Source organism: Arvicanthis niloticus, chromosome 10 (assembly GCF_011762505.2).
Source record: "Arvicanthis niloticus isolate mArvNil1 chromosome 10, mArvNil1.pat.X, whole genome shotgun sequence".
Lineage (NCBI taxonomy): Eukaryota > Metazoa > Chordata > Mammalia > Rodentia > Muridae > Arvicanthis > Arvicanthis niloticus.
This window is the reverse complement of record NC_047667.1, coordinates 14,974,946-14,989,115: the sequence shown is the minus strand read 5'-3', so window position 1 is coordinate 14,989,115 and position 14,170 is coordinate 14,974,946. Positions and strand designations below refer to the sequence as shown.

The window sequence follows — 14,170 nt, the reverse complement described above, 5'->3', positions numbered from 1 at the left end:
CCGCTCCTCACGGTTCCTCATGGCGGTGCGGCCCCAACACACGAGGAAGTCCTTGGGTTTCCAAAACCGGTTTATTCACATGGAGGATGGTAGATGGATCTGATGCATACCCCCTAAAACCCAGGATGGACCTGAGTTAAAGGGGGAGGGGAGAAGGGGGGAGGGGCTGGGGAGGAATGTTTAATCGGCTCCACCCTCTGGCCTTCAGGTAGGTACCTCATTGGTATGTAAATCTCTCTAGCGCCTGTTCTCGCCCTCCACCTGAGTATGTGACTGAAAGGTGAATGAAGGTGGAATGGAGATTAGACCTTGTGTTAGGCCCGACAGTATAACTTATTTTGTGTAAGGTACAACAGCTTGCCTTTTAAGATTCTTTTCCTTAGTCTTTATGTTTCATGCATTAAGGAAAACCTTCACAGAAATTACCAGGATGAGAGACTGGAAAGATGGTCGGTAAATAAGAGCTTGCTGCTCAACTAGGTCCAAGGGTTCAGTTCCCAGCCCCCTCATTGAGGAGCTTAAAGCTGCCTGTAACTCTGCTTCCAGAGAAATTGGTACCTTCTTCTGGCCTCCACAGACATATAGCATGAACAGACATGCACACAGACACATAAATATAAACAAGGAATGTAATATGAATGTACAAAATCCTACACAAGGATTGGCTAACCTCTAATGTTACATCATACCTGGGCGCTTACTTTAGATTGTGATAGGTAAACTACTATCCTGCATCAATTATATGGTGGCATTTGTTTAACTTATTTTTGTTATTATCCGATATTTCAAGTTATGCTAATAAAATGAATTAACATTTTAATGGCCTGTCTGCATATGGTGTAGCCTCTTTGCTCAGGTTTTAAAAAGACTTTTAAAACTCTCTCTCTCTCTCTCTCTCTCTCTCTCTCTCTCTCTCTCTCTCTCTCTCTCTCTCCCTCTCTGTATGCATGTGTCCATGTGTGTACGTGTGCATTAGTGTGTGCGTGTGTGTGTGTGTGTGTGTGTGTGTGTGCATTAGTGTCAAGTCCTATTGATCCTCCTTGAAGCTGAGGTAACAAGCATTTGCCATACATGCAGTTTATTTTGAGGGTTCTGAGATCTCAGCTCTGGTTCTCATGATTTACAAACCAAGTAGTCTTGCTAAGTTATCTTCCCAGCTCAAAGACATGTGTGAACTTGCATTCACATACATGAACACAAGAATGTGTGAGTGTATGTGTGTGTGTCAGTGTGTGTGTGTGGGAGACAGAGGGGAGAGGGAGGAAGGGAGAGAGAGAGAGAGAGAGAGAGAGAGAGAGAGAGAGAGAGAGAGAGAGCTATCATGGTTTGAATATGCTTGGTCCAGGGAGTGGCACTACTTGGAGGTGACCTTGTTGGAATAGGTGTGTCACTGTAGGTGTGGGCTTTAAGACCTTTATCCTAACTGCCTGGAAGTTAGTATTCTGCTTGCAGCCTTCAGATGAAGATGTAAACTCTCCGCTCCTGCTGCACCATGCCTGCCTGGATGTTGCCATGTTCCATCCTTGATGATAATGGACTGAATCTCTGAACCTGTAGGCCAGCCCCAATTAAACGTTGTTATAAGAGTTGCCTTGGTCATGGTGTCTGTTTAAATCAGTAAAACCCTAAGACAGAAAGTAATTAAGGCCCCCTTAGTTCTGAAAAGGGAGTTTTGAGTATACCAAGGCAACTATGAATACAACTAAAGATATAAGCTCTAACTTAAAATCCTCTAAGTCTATAAATTGACCAGGTCACCCATACCACCTCACCATTAAAAACTCAACATACAATAAATAGCATGCAATATTTTATGGTATAAGTTAAGTCCACAAGATAATATTCACCTCTCTCTCTCTTTTCTCTCTTTCTCTCTCTCTCTCTCTCTCTCTCTCTCTCTCTCTCTCTCTCTCTCTCTCTCTCTCTCTCTCTCTCTCTCTCTGGTTTTTCAAGACATGGTTCCTCTGTGTAGTCCTGACTGTCCTGGAATTCACTCTGTAGACCAGGCTGGCCTCGAACTCAGAAATCCGCCTTCCTCTGCCTCCCAAGTGCTGGGATTAAAGGTGTGTGCCACCACTGCCCAGCAATATTCATCTCTTATCTCTTTGAATTTTTCCAGAAATATTACCCACTAACAAAGTCTATTCTGAAAGGAGCTCAGGAAGAAATGACAACACTGAATAATGCTTAGGCTGGTGATGGCTTTAATTCATTTGTTAATAAGATTATAGGGAACACTGTTTCCTAATTAGCTCCTGTGTCCTTTAGAGACATTTCATTTGTTCAGCAGGCATGCTGAGGATGGGTGCTATAGACCTGATGAGAAAAGTGGCTTCTAGAAACTTCCAACCCCAAGTTGGCCCAGCATGATTGATATCAGAGTGGACATTAGCATTCTTCTTGAGACAGGGCTGGATACCTCTGAGAACATTTGCACTTAACCTTGTGAGCTCACTTCTACTGAGACAGTGAGCTCCATCCGTCAGCTGCCAGGCAAAACCAGTTTAATGTGAAGAATTAATTACACCAGGCTGACAGAAGCCAGTATCTCAATAAAAACTTTAAGATTTACTTAAAGGAGAAACACAGATGCACAACACATACCAAATGACCCTCCAAGCTCCTAGACACATCCATCCATGCTCTCCTGACACTGCCTCGTTTCCATTTTGTTACCCATGAAGTTCCAATTATCATTAACCTTGAAATTTTCCTGCCTCTAGATTCCTGCCTTGAGCCCCTTCTCTTACTTCCCTCCATAATGGACAGAAATAAACTCCCATCTCCCTCCCCCTCCCCCCCCCACACCCTCCCGAAAGTTTCTTTTGGTAAGAATGTTTTATCACAGCAACATAATAGCAAACTAAGGTATTTGTTAGACTGTGTTATACTAGCTCCCAACTCCAGGGTTCCAATAATTTTATCTCCCTAGTAGGTGGTATACAGACTATGGTCCCAACTTCCAGCACTTTACTTTTGAGACAAGCCTTAAAATACAAATCACAGAGTCCAAGCATACACCTGTAACTCCAGCACTTTGGAAGTTGAGGCAGGAGAATTAGGAGTTCCAAGGACAGAATTAACTAGACAGTGATTCTGGGGCTACCCTGGGAATAAGACCATCTCAGAACAATAAAAAGAACAAGAATGGAGGAGGGAAAGAAATAGGAGGTAAAAGAAGAGGAATAAGAAGGCAATGAGGAGAGGAGGCCACAGCATAGACACCTTTAGTTGGAGAGATGACGACGGCTCAGTGTATAAGAGCACATGCTGTTCCTACAAAGAACCAAGTTCATCTCGCAGCACCCACACTGAGTAGCTCACAACCACCTATAATTCCAGCTCCAGGGGAATCAACACTCTCTTTTGGATCAAAAGCACTGCACTCGTGTGCATATATCCACACACAGATATACACATATCCACATAAGACAAACGGGCTGCTTCCATTTGGAGCAGAAAGCAGGAAAGAGTGGAGTCTTCAAATATCCTGGCCTCTGTTGAAACCATACATATTAGTTCTGAGGTCATGGACCATCAGGGACCCATAACCCCTTCTTGTCAACTGCTAGGCTGTCCCCAACAGAACTAGACCCCAGAACGGTGTGGGTTCTGTCACATACACTATTGGCCTAGCATCCCAGAGTACCCAGAACCTGCAGAGATGGCCTATCCAAATGTGGAATCTTTACAGGAGCCCAGGGTGGGAGGTGGGGTTACCATCAATGCACAAGCCAGCAGAAATGGCTGCTGGGTGACACTGGTGGCCTGAAGCTGGGCCAGCAAGGCTGCTCTCGCCACTGCCTAATGTCAGAACTCGGCAAGATGTCCTTGGAAAAGTTCGTCATGGGTCATATACATTCCATCTGAAGATGTGTAGATCCTGCTGCTAAACACTCACACGCTTTGGAAGAAATCCTGCTGGAACTAAACTGAAAGCTTCCTTCCTGCTGGCTACTTTTCATAGAACTAGATATGGTATGCAAGCTCTGGGGAGAAAAGTCATCAGCAGGCTTACTCAGCTGTGGACCCTATGTGCTACAGACAGACCTGCTAAGCAAGGTACCCACAGGAGTAATAATGGCATGACCATTAAGTGTCTAACTCTGGCTGCACTGGAGGCTGTCTCCACCAGAGGGGATCCACTAGTTACTGTAAAGCTGTTCAGTGGCCTTTAGATGGAGACCTAGGTCCTACTGAGAAGATCCTACTGTTGTCCTAGATTGGGCAGAGGCTCCTGGGGCCCTACTCCACAAGGGGAGACAGTAGCAGTGAAGGGCTGCTAGGGAAAAGGCAGTCGTTGTCATTAGTGACGCAGCCACTGAGAAGTTACTTGTCAGTGGACAGCTTTACAGTGGCTCACAAAGCAAAGGGAAACACAAGCAAATGAAACCTCACAACGAGATAGGGACTTGGTAGAAGGATGGCATGGGAGAGTGGGTTGGTGGGAGAGGAGGAGGAGAATGCTAGATTACATTCATGTATAAACAAACCCAGAATAAATCAATTTAAAAAAAATAATAAATCACCCCCCCAAAAAAAAACCTTGAGGGGAAGATGGCAGGTAGGGGAGTAAAGGGGCAGTGAGTCACCCCAATATTCACTAGTTCAACGGTGCTTCCTTCCAGGGGCCTGCTGCAGAGCCATCACTCAGGGTAGCTGAGACTTAGTCATCAGTCCTTAAATCCCAAGTGGCAGTGATCAGCTATGAGACACAAGCCCACCCACTCTGCCCATTGTATTTAGACAAGCATCTGACACTTGAGTTTTGTTTCCATGGTCTCAATTATTTCACCCTGGAAACTGTTGAAGATTCTTGTAAACCATGATAGCAAAACTCAGAAAACTACAGGTATAGATAATAACCAGTCAGAATTAATCTCTGAGTAATTGACAGGCTTCTTCATAGAAGTTCTAAAAATTCCTCAGAAACCCTCCGTGTGTGTGTGTGTGTGTGTGTGTGTGTGTGTGTGTGTGTGTGCATGTATTTGTGTCTGCCTTGAGAGTGTGTGTGCACATGTGAGGAATGTGTATAGGTGAGAGGTCGCTATCAACTGCCATTCTTCAAGCACTGAGTATCTTGGTTTTTTAAATATTTTGTATGTTCATGTGCACATGCCCACACAAGCCAGAGTGTGTGTTGATCAGAGAACACAAGTTGCTTGTTATCCCCACCTTGCTAACAGTGTTTGTAATGCTGCACTGGATACCTTAGACTAGAACTTTCTGGCAGTTCTGTCTTTACCTCCTGCCTCACCACAGGAGGGCTAGGATTACAGAGGCAGATCCCACATCTGTTTTATATAGGGCTGTTTATATAGGTTCTTGAGATCAACGTCTGATCCTCAGGCTTGTGCAGTAATTGGAGTCATCCCCTGGCACAACAAAGTGGTTTTTGAGTCAGGGTCTTCTTTATTAACCAGGCCAGCAAGCTCCAGGGGTCCTCCTGTCTCCAGCACCTCCACATGCAGGGATATTTTTATATCTGTTCTGGAGATGCACTCAGACCCACATGCTTGCTGAGCCATCTCCCCAGCCTTCCTTTGTATGGTTTTTACCCTGCCAACCAGCATTAGTTTTAGCATAAGAATTTCTGGTGGCCCCAAGTGAGAAACACAGCTGTCTGATATTTAAATTAATATAACACAGAGGTCTCAGAACTAAGCAAAAAGACAGCTAGATTTTAGACTCAGGGTAACACTAGACCAGTTTTAAGAATGTGAACAGGATAAAGTGGAACTCTGTAATTTTTAAAAATGAAATTCATTAAGAGATTCAGAAAATGATTGTTACTTAACTAGAAACAGGAATGAATTCTGACTAAGAGCCAGAGTCCTCAGACATAGCTCACTGACAGGAGCAGTTCCAGAAGCACACGCACTGCAAGTATGCCTAAGGCCTCAATTTAGGAGTCACAGTTAGGAATATTTTTTGATACCTATCTCATTTCCAAGGCTGGCCTTATATTCTCTAGGTAGGATACACAATGTATGAACTCCTGATCTCCTTGCCTCTGCCTCCTGAGTGCTGGGATTACTGGTGTGCACCATCCACTTGGTTTATGCAAGCTGAGAATGGAACCCAGGGCTTCAGCTGTACCAGGCAAACACTCTACCAACTGAGATGAACTCCAGCCTCATGATTTAATAATGATAAGACAAAAAAAAAATCAAATGTCATCTTTTAAGCAGAGTTTTTCCTTGCCTTTCTTTTTTATTTTAAGCATTTAAATTTACTTAGGAAAAGTAAGATTATTTAAGGAAGCAGCACCCAGTTTTAGAGTAATTTAGCACATTTATATGTGAAAAATACAAAATTACTCAATATATCTTTAATACACAAATACATATACAAACATTTTATTCTAATAATATTCTTTATCGCTTCAATTTAAACCATTCCATTATGAAAATTTCTTAATTGAAGAGAGAATATTCCTTTAAAACTCTAAATGAAACAGAGCTTTCTCAACTAATCTATAGCCACACAGCCTTCAGAAATACATGATTTTCCAGTTTACAAGTCTTCCTTTTAAAACTGTTACGGCTTGTCGTGTGTTTTAAGATAGAAGGCACCAGACACCAGGGAGGATCACAGAGTGCAGCAGGTCTTCTCAGATGTCGGCCCATCCTCTAAATCACTACCAACCTTGCATGAACATACCTGCCACACTAACTAACATTTCTTCTGTGTGCTTGCTTTGCAATCTACCAAACTCAAAACCAGAACCTGCACCCACTGCAGGCAGCGCAGACTGGTGCCTGCCTGTCAGAAGTGCTTCTCATATTTAGGTGGTCTTGGAAACTGAGAAGCATGTTTAAACAGAGGCTCCAGGGGAATTCTGGTCCGTCAATAGTTCGACTGATTTCAGGAACTGAACTGATATGTAAGGCAGGCTGGTCCTTTAGAGCAACTGGACTGCACACAACCTACAGGGAATGTCCTTCATTTTGAAAATGAAGCAGAAAATGTAGAGTTTCAAAGAACTGAAACAGCTCCTGTTCAGACTAGGCACTGAAACACTTCTACAAAGAACTTGCCAGATTGTCTCTTCACTGTAGAATGTTCCATTAAGCTAAAAAGGAAAGGATACAGAAAATGGTTATCATTTACATCATCTTAATTTCTATACTGTTGAGTCTGAGAAGTTCAAATAACCATTATACACAACACACGTATTTATTCAATTAATTGGTGATGGAATGAGAGTTAGAAAAATTCAGGACAGGGCTAACAATATGGCTCAGGGGAAAGGGGGCTTGTAAAAGGAGATCCAAGTCTCTCAACTTCGACTCTGATCTCACACTGCTGTGTGAGAACTGTGTGCCAGGACCAGCTTTGCTCCTGGAGTAGTCTACTGTGCTCTGTAGGGCAGCGCTTCCTCTCAGGCGGTCTGACTCTAGACTACTCAGTGATGCTGCACCTTCTCTGATCTTCACTAGCTCTACTTTCTCTGTCTCACTTTTCCAGCTACTGAAGCACCACCTGGGTGGGTGGGATTGAATGTGACTGAGAATAATGACAAGCATTCCATGGAAAGACAACCTATAAATAATGCAACAGCACCAAGAAGCTGTAAATAACTATGTTTACACTCATTTATAATATAATGATTTATTTTTATTTGTGTGTGTCTGTCTGTGGGTGTGTACACATGAATGTATACTCAGCTGAGGAGGCCAGAAAGGTCATGGGATCCCCTGCAACCGCAGTCACAGGCAGTTGTGAGCTGCCAGATATGCATAAACCATGATCAGAATCTTTGAAAGAACCCCAAGCACGCTCAGCTCCTGGGCCTTCTCTCCAGCCCCATTATTTTGAATTGAAACATGGCACACCTGTTTCCCACGCCTTACTAAAAAGTCAACAGACGATAAAGGGCAAGTGTTCTTGGAAGGAAACTATGTGGAAAAGAGAAGATCAAGCAACAGCAATTAACTCTTGTGGCTGTGAAGAAATACAAGTGTTGCAGTCAGAAAGTGGGAGGGAAGCAACAGAAAGTGGGAATCTGCCTCAAAGCACACAGGATGTTAGCTACGAAGTCAGATAGCTCCCCTGTGTTTTATACAACAGAAAAAGTTAAAAGTTTATTCTCTAAATATAGTAGCAAGAACAGTTCTAGAGAAAATACCAGGTAGAATTTTAATGACATGGCTATATCTTATTTGGTCATAAAAATATAAACACAGAATATAGATCTACCCAAAGTTGTGCAGCAGCTATACAAAAGTGGTAGGAAATGTCAGTTTGTCTTGTTACTGGTGTTTCCCTTTTTCCTTTGAAATAAAGTCTCATGTAGCCAGGCTGGTCTCAGACTCACTATATGGTGAAAGATGACCTTGAACTCTTCCTGCATCTGCCTCCCAAATGCTGGGTTTAAGGCATGTCTTACCATGCACCATCAGATGATGATGCCTCTCTATTCTGGCTAGAATGACATGCAATAGAGAGGCAAGCATGTGGTGTGGGAGTGGAGATCCCGATGTGTCTTAGTGAAAACTTTTGTTAACTGGAATGCCTAAAGCTAGACAGACAAGCAACAGAAATGGGAGAATAATCTATAAGGAGACAGGAAAGTACAAGAAAATAAGCTAAGACTTGGAGTTTACAGGCAGTTCAGATTTGATCCCACCCCTTCCTAAGGATCTACAGTAAGTCAATGGTTGCTGAGGAGAGATGCTTTCTTCAGTGCTGCAGCCACAGATAGGTTGGTCGTGCTCTTATCAAAGTAACTCCTCCCCCATGTACACGAGCAGACACACACACACAGACAGACACACACAGACACACACATACACAGACACACACAGACACACTCAGACACACTCAGACACACAGACACACACACACACAAACACACAGACACACACACGGGAAAGGGGAAAACAACGTTGAAGGGCACCAGTATGGAAGACGATGAGGCTCAGCAGGAGTGGAGAGGGACAAGAAAAAGTAACAAGGAACAGATATGATCCAATCATGAATGCATTATTATATGTAACTAATACCTGCTAACAAAAACATCTTAGAAAAAGAATGAGTTATTTGTTTTTACAGTATCTAGGCATAAGCCCACAAGCTGGTTGCCCACACCTTCCCAGCTATATTATAGGCCCCATGTGATTTCCTGGGGTGAGCAGAGTAGCCAAGGCAGGGGAGGCTGCTGGTATAGCTTTGCAGAGCTAGACCTCAGACTGTGTCCAAAGATACAACCACAGAAAGTCAAGAAAAATAGTTTTAGGGGTGAATTTACTATGCAGATAACACTTAGGCCACAAGGCCCAAGCATTTGCTAGAAACTGGAAGAGCTGCAGGATGTTGTGGGTGGGGAGGGAAAGTCCAGCCACAATCAGGAAACATTTCAGCAGAAAGTGTCTAGGGATAGCCCAGAATAAACGGCCAGGGTCCCCAGCATTCCAGGAACTTACTGGAGCTTCCTCTTCTAAATAAATATATTGGATTTGTACCTACCAAAGATATGCTGACCTTATTCCAAGATCTGTGAGTCAACTAACATCTGTCACATATGCTCTTAGTCTTGTAAGAAATAAAAAAGGGCACTAATTCTTTAAAAAATTAAAGTAGGAAAATGACTCTGAAACATTAACAAAAGCAGCTCACTATCAGTCATATAAAATACATACACACATACACATAGTCATGTACCCACATGGTGGGGAGCGGGAAGAGAAGATGTAATTCTTCCTACAGTATTTTATTTTTCTTAGTTTTATAATGAGAAAATGTTTTTCTAAAGTACATAATTACATAAAATGATTTAGCATAAAGAAGAGTAATCTATGAGGCTGGAGAGATGGCTCAGCTGGTAAAGTGTTTCTGCTAAAGCATGTGGACCCGAGCTCAGATCCCCAGCACACACATAAGAAGCCAGGCACAGCAACATACACCTGCCACCCCAGAGCTGGGAGATGGAGACAGGAGGATCCCTGGGATTTGCTGGCCAGCCAGCCTAGTTTAATCAGTGAGCTCCAGATTCAGTGAGAGACTGCCTCAAACATAAAGTTGAGAGTAATAAAGGAAGGCAACAATGTCAACCTCTGGTCAGAGGGCCACACACATGAACACATCCGTGCACATGGGGGAACACACGCATGTGCACATGGGGGAATACACGCATGTACACATCCATGAGTGTACATACACAGACAAAGTGACTTAGAACTCACTGACTATCTAATTTGAGAAAAGAACTATTGTGATACTTTGAATTCGATACCTGTAAGGTGGTTTTATTATAATGCATTTCTCAAGAAGCTCACAAAGTATCACTCAGTCATCTGTGGAAGAACCTGGAGACCTGGAACCCAAGTGGTTTGACTCCAGAGGCTATAGCACCTTTGGCCACCTGAAGCAACTCATTCGAGAAAATCTCTTACAAGGACAGGTGTGGCATTGCCCACTCCCTTTAATCTCAACACTCTAGATATAAGAGGCAGGTAGATCTCTTTAGCTTTGGGTTAGTCTGGTCTACATAGCAAGTTCCAGCCCAGCCAAGGCTATATAGAGAAATCTTTTCTCAAAAAAGCAAGAAAGCAAGAAAGGAAGGAAGGAGAGAGGGAGCGAGAGAGGGGAAGGAAGAGGGAAGGAAGAAGGCAGGCAGGCAGGCAGGCAGGCAGGCACTGGTGCCGGCTCAAATACACACCTGGACTCCAGACCACAGCAGCTAAGTAGCTCCATCCTCCTGAGAAACGCTGTGCATAGAAATGAGGCTCTCACACTGTTCACTGTCTTCTGGAACTCTAAAGAAAAAAGGCAACAGTTAACAAAGCTTTAGAACTAAAAAGAAACCTGAGAAATGTCCTGCCACTCTACATAAAGCTGAGTGGTCACCGTACAGCTTGTGGCAGAACCAATAGTTTCCCTCATGTTTTTGAAGCACAATACAAAAGTTTTCTGTCTTAAAAAAAAAACACTTAGAAAAGAGCATATAAGACAGTGTTAACATGTTCTATTATGAATTATACCCAAACCAAAGTTTTCTACATTAAATTAATTGTAGACCATCAATAAGTACTCTTGTTTTACCTGTGAAACAAAACAATTCCTTCCTAAAAATTAGCAGTAGAGAAATTATTTCATTATCCTACGGATCTAAATGCATATCTTTATCCTAGAATTATATAATTTGGTTTTTCGATAATTCCTGTCACTAATGAATGGATGAACACACACACACACACACACACACACACACCAAAAAACACTATGGGATAAAACATACCTCTGAATTCGATGTTTTCTGCATATAAAGGCAAAAACTCTTCTGACTCCTACCATCACAGGATCCCAATTATTATAATGGCATAGGAGAGTAACAATAAAAAATGAAAAAAAGACAGGGATAGCGCCTGCAAAAAATAACCAAGAAAACTGCACCTAAAACAAAAGATTAAAATAAAACCTCAAAATTATCATTAAGGAAATTTTTTACCTTTAATGTACATTAAAATACAAAGAAGACAAGCTAAGCACTGATAATACGTTATAAAGTATTACTATATAAGAGGATTTAGGACCACAATTTACAATTCTACTTGCCTAAATAACCAATAGCAGTACTTACTGCTCTAAAAAGAAAAACGGCAAAAGAAAAGCAACAAAGGTATGCCAATAGTTACTAGGCATGCTGCCAGAAAATGGGAACGTCCACAAATGGAGTTTCTGGGTCAAATTCCATGTGACCCTCATTTCCTCTGTCATGGTCATCCCCTGATCATAAATGGAGTTTTCTTCCTTAATTTCCCACACCATCTTCAAATTTTCAGATTTGAAAATAAATATTATGTTACAGCTGTGTTAACACAGTGTTACATGACACTTCTTAATGTTAAAACCCAGTGAAACCATTTAAGACAACTTTTGCAAGCCTTTAGTGTCTAGATCCAACCAGAGTATCCAAAACAACTTTCTACGCAGCCTGCGCTGAGTCCTGAGGCTGATGAGGGACACTGGTGATCTGCTTTACAAAAGGAAATAGCCACTCCTACTTACTAAATGAGGAAGATTCATTTGTCCTCTTTTGAGAGTTGCAAAGAAAGATAAGGAATAAAGTGCTTGACTCATGAGCATAAAGAATTAAATTTGATCCCTAGAATCCTAATCAAAATTCTGGAGATCCCAAGAACCCTAATAAAGAAACTTGGGCAAGGTGGTGCACACCCAAGGATCTCTTGAGCCCATAGGCCAACTAGTCTACTTAGAAAGCCCAGGGTCCAGGGAGAGACTGTCTCAAAACAGTTGGATAGCACCTCAGGAACAACACTTGATTCTGTCCTTTGGCCTCCACATGTGCACACACACGTGTACATATGTACTCACAAACACACACATGCTGGAAAGCACATGCTAGCCCATTTAATACCACCATTAAAACAGAAACGTTTCATGAGAATGATGTGTTTGGTGAAGGCTTTCAAAGAAAACACACAAAAAAAATAACCCTCCAACAGTGTTTAGCATGCAGCCTCTCTTCACAGTATATACACACAGAGGTTAAGTGAGCTACAGAACATTCTCCCAAGGATGAGTACTCATTAAGAGAAACTAAGAAGCCTGCATTTAGATACTGAAATATTGATAAACAGTAATGTTTTTATGAATGATTACCAGAACATCTAATAATCTAGAACTATCAGCACAGAACTGTTTTGTTAAGATGTATTTATTTATGTGTGTATATGTGTATGCCTGAGTGTACAGGTGCTGGTAGAAGCCAGAAGTGGGAGCTAGAGCTCCTGGAGTATGTTGTAAGCTGCCTGAAGGAAACGGAACCCAGGTCCTCTGTAAGAGCACCTGCTGCTCTTACCACTGAGCTACCTCTCTAGCTACTGATGACCTTTAAGTAATGAGTACACACGGCATGCAGACTATTTATCCATGAGCTATACAGAGACTAAAGAGAGACAGCAGTCAGACAAGGCTGTTAGAACGCACTATAACCTTGTAACTTTCAGATGTTCCCCTTTCCACACTGTGTTAAGCTAACACACATATGTACACTATGATTACATATGACTAAACTATTCAAAGCCCAAAGGCAGAGTGCATGGCTGCTGTCCTCACAGCTTTAGGCAATGGTCCACCGCTCTCCTCTGCCGCCCTCAGACGACCAAAGAAACCTTCTCCACAGGAGAACAAAGCACATGCCTTTAACTCCAGGACTCTGGAGGCAGAGGCAGACAGATCCCTATGAAATCAAGGACAGAAAAAAGGGGAGGGGAGGGGAGGGGAGGGGACTCAACTCCTAACTCAGTGGGTGTGGGTGGACTTGGATACAAGCATACGCCATGACTGCAGGAGCCAGAGGTCAATGGCCGTCTTTCCTTAGGTGCTATTTTTTGAAACAGTCACTTATTGCCCTCGGACTCTCCCTGTGCTAGATGGGCTGGCTAGTGAGACCCAGGATTCCTCTGGCCTCCACTTCGCCAGCAGTACAAGCATGCACAATTCTCCTAGCATTTTTTTCACATGGATTCTGGGGATCCAGCTCAGTCCTCAAGTTTGTGGAGTCCTCTTCTCAGCCCTACTCTTTTTATGTTTCTGTGGACCAGAGTCCCTCTTAGAGAGAGAGGCATTAAGCATTGTTCTCGTCTCCCTCCCTTATTACTGACAGATCCCCTAACCAGCACTAGGTCTCCTTAGCAACGTCCTGCAGCGTCTTGTGAACTTACCTTCTGCATGCACATGTCAGCTATGATGGAGAGAGGTATCGTAAGGCTTAGTGCAAGTGTGCCTATCAATGATGAGGTAAGAAAGCAGCCCCTGAAAAGAAGAAAGGAAACATAACTTCTACATTAAAAATGTAAGAAAATGCCACTGAACAAACTGAACCAACATTTCATGTATAATGTGTGCCTGAGAGGGGTACACTGAGGACAGACAGAGATACAAAAATAATAGCTACTAAAATGACTCCAAAGCTTACCCTTGACTATTAAAAATGCAAACGTGAAATTATAAAGTGTTCTGGGTAATTTATTACTAATTATGAGATCTGCTTGCATATATTATTCAACTTTGGATATATATAGTTTATATTTCATAGAGTTTTTAGTTTTGTACAAATACCTAACAAAACCACATAATCTTTCTTTAGATTAAAAAACTAAATTTTAAATTATGTGTATATGTGTGGGTTTGTACATGTGAA

General features: G+C 42.4%; 1 protein-coding gene across 3 annotated transcripts in view; it reads right to left on the bottom strand.

The window, feature by feature from the left end:
• Positions 1-6,176: 6,176 nt before the first annotated feature.
• The window catches only part of Slc35f5 (solute carrier family 35 member F5), a 32,167-nt gene continuing 24,173 nt past the window's right edge, over positions 6,177-14,170 (bottom strand). For 2 of the 3 annotated variants that reach the window (XM_034513318.2, XM_034513319.2), the window contains exons 13-16: positions 13,692-13,782; positions 11,243-11,397; positions 10,664-10,760; positions 6,177-7,075 (exon numbers count right to left, since the gene is read on the bottom strand). In XM_034513318.2, coding sequence (XP_034369209.1) covers positions 10,685-10,760; positions 11,243-11,397; positions 13,692-13,782 — 322 coding nt within the window. In that variant the 3' untranslated portion in view covers positions 6,177-7,075; positions 10,664-10,684. The remainder of the gene's footprint in view (positions 7,076-10,663; positions 10,761-11,242; positions 11,398-13,691; positions 13,783-14,170) is intronic. The other variant, XM_076941055.1, reaches the window with a different exon arrangement.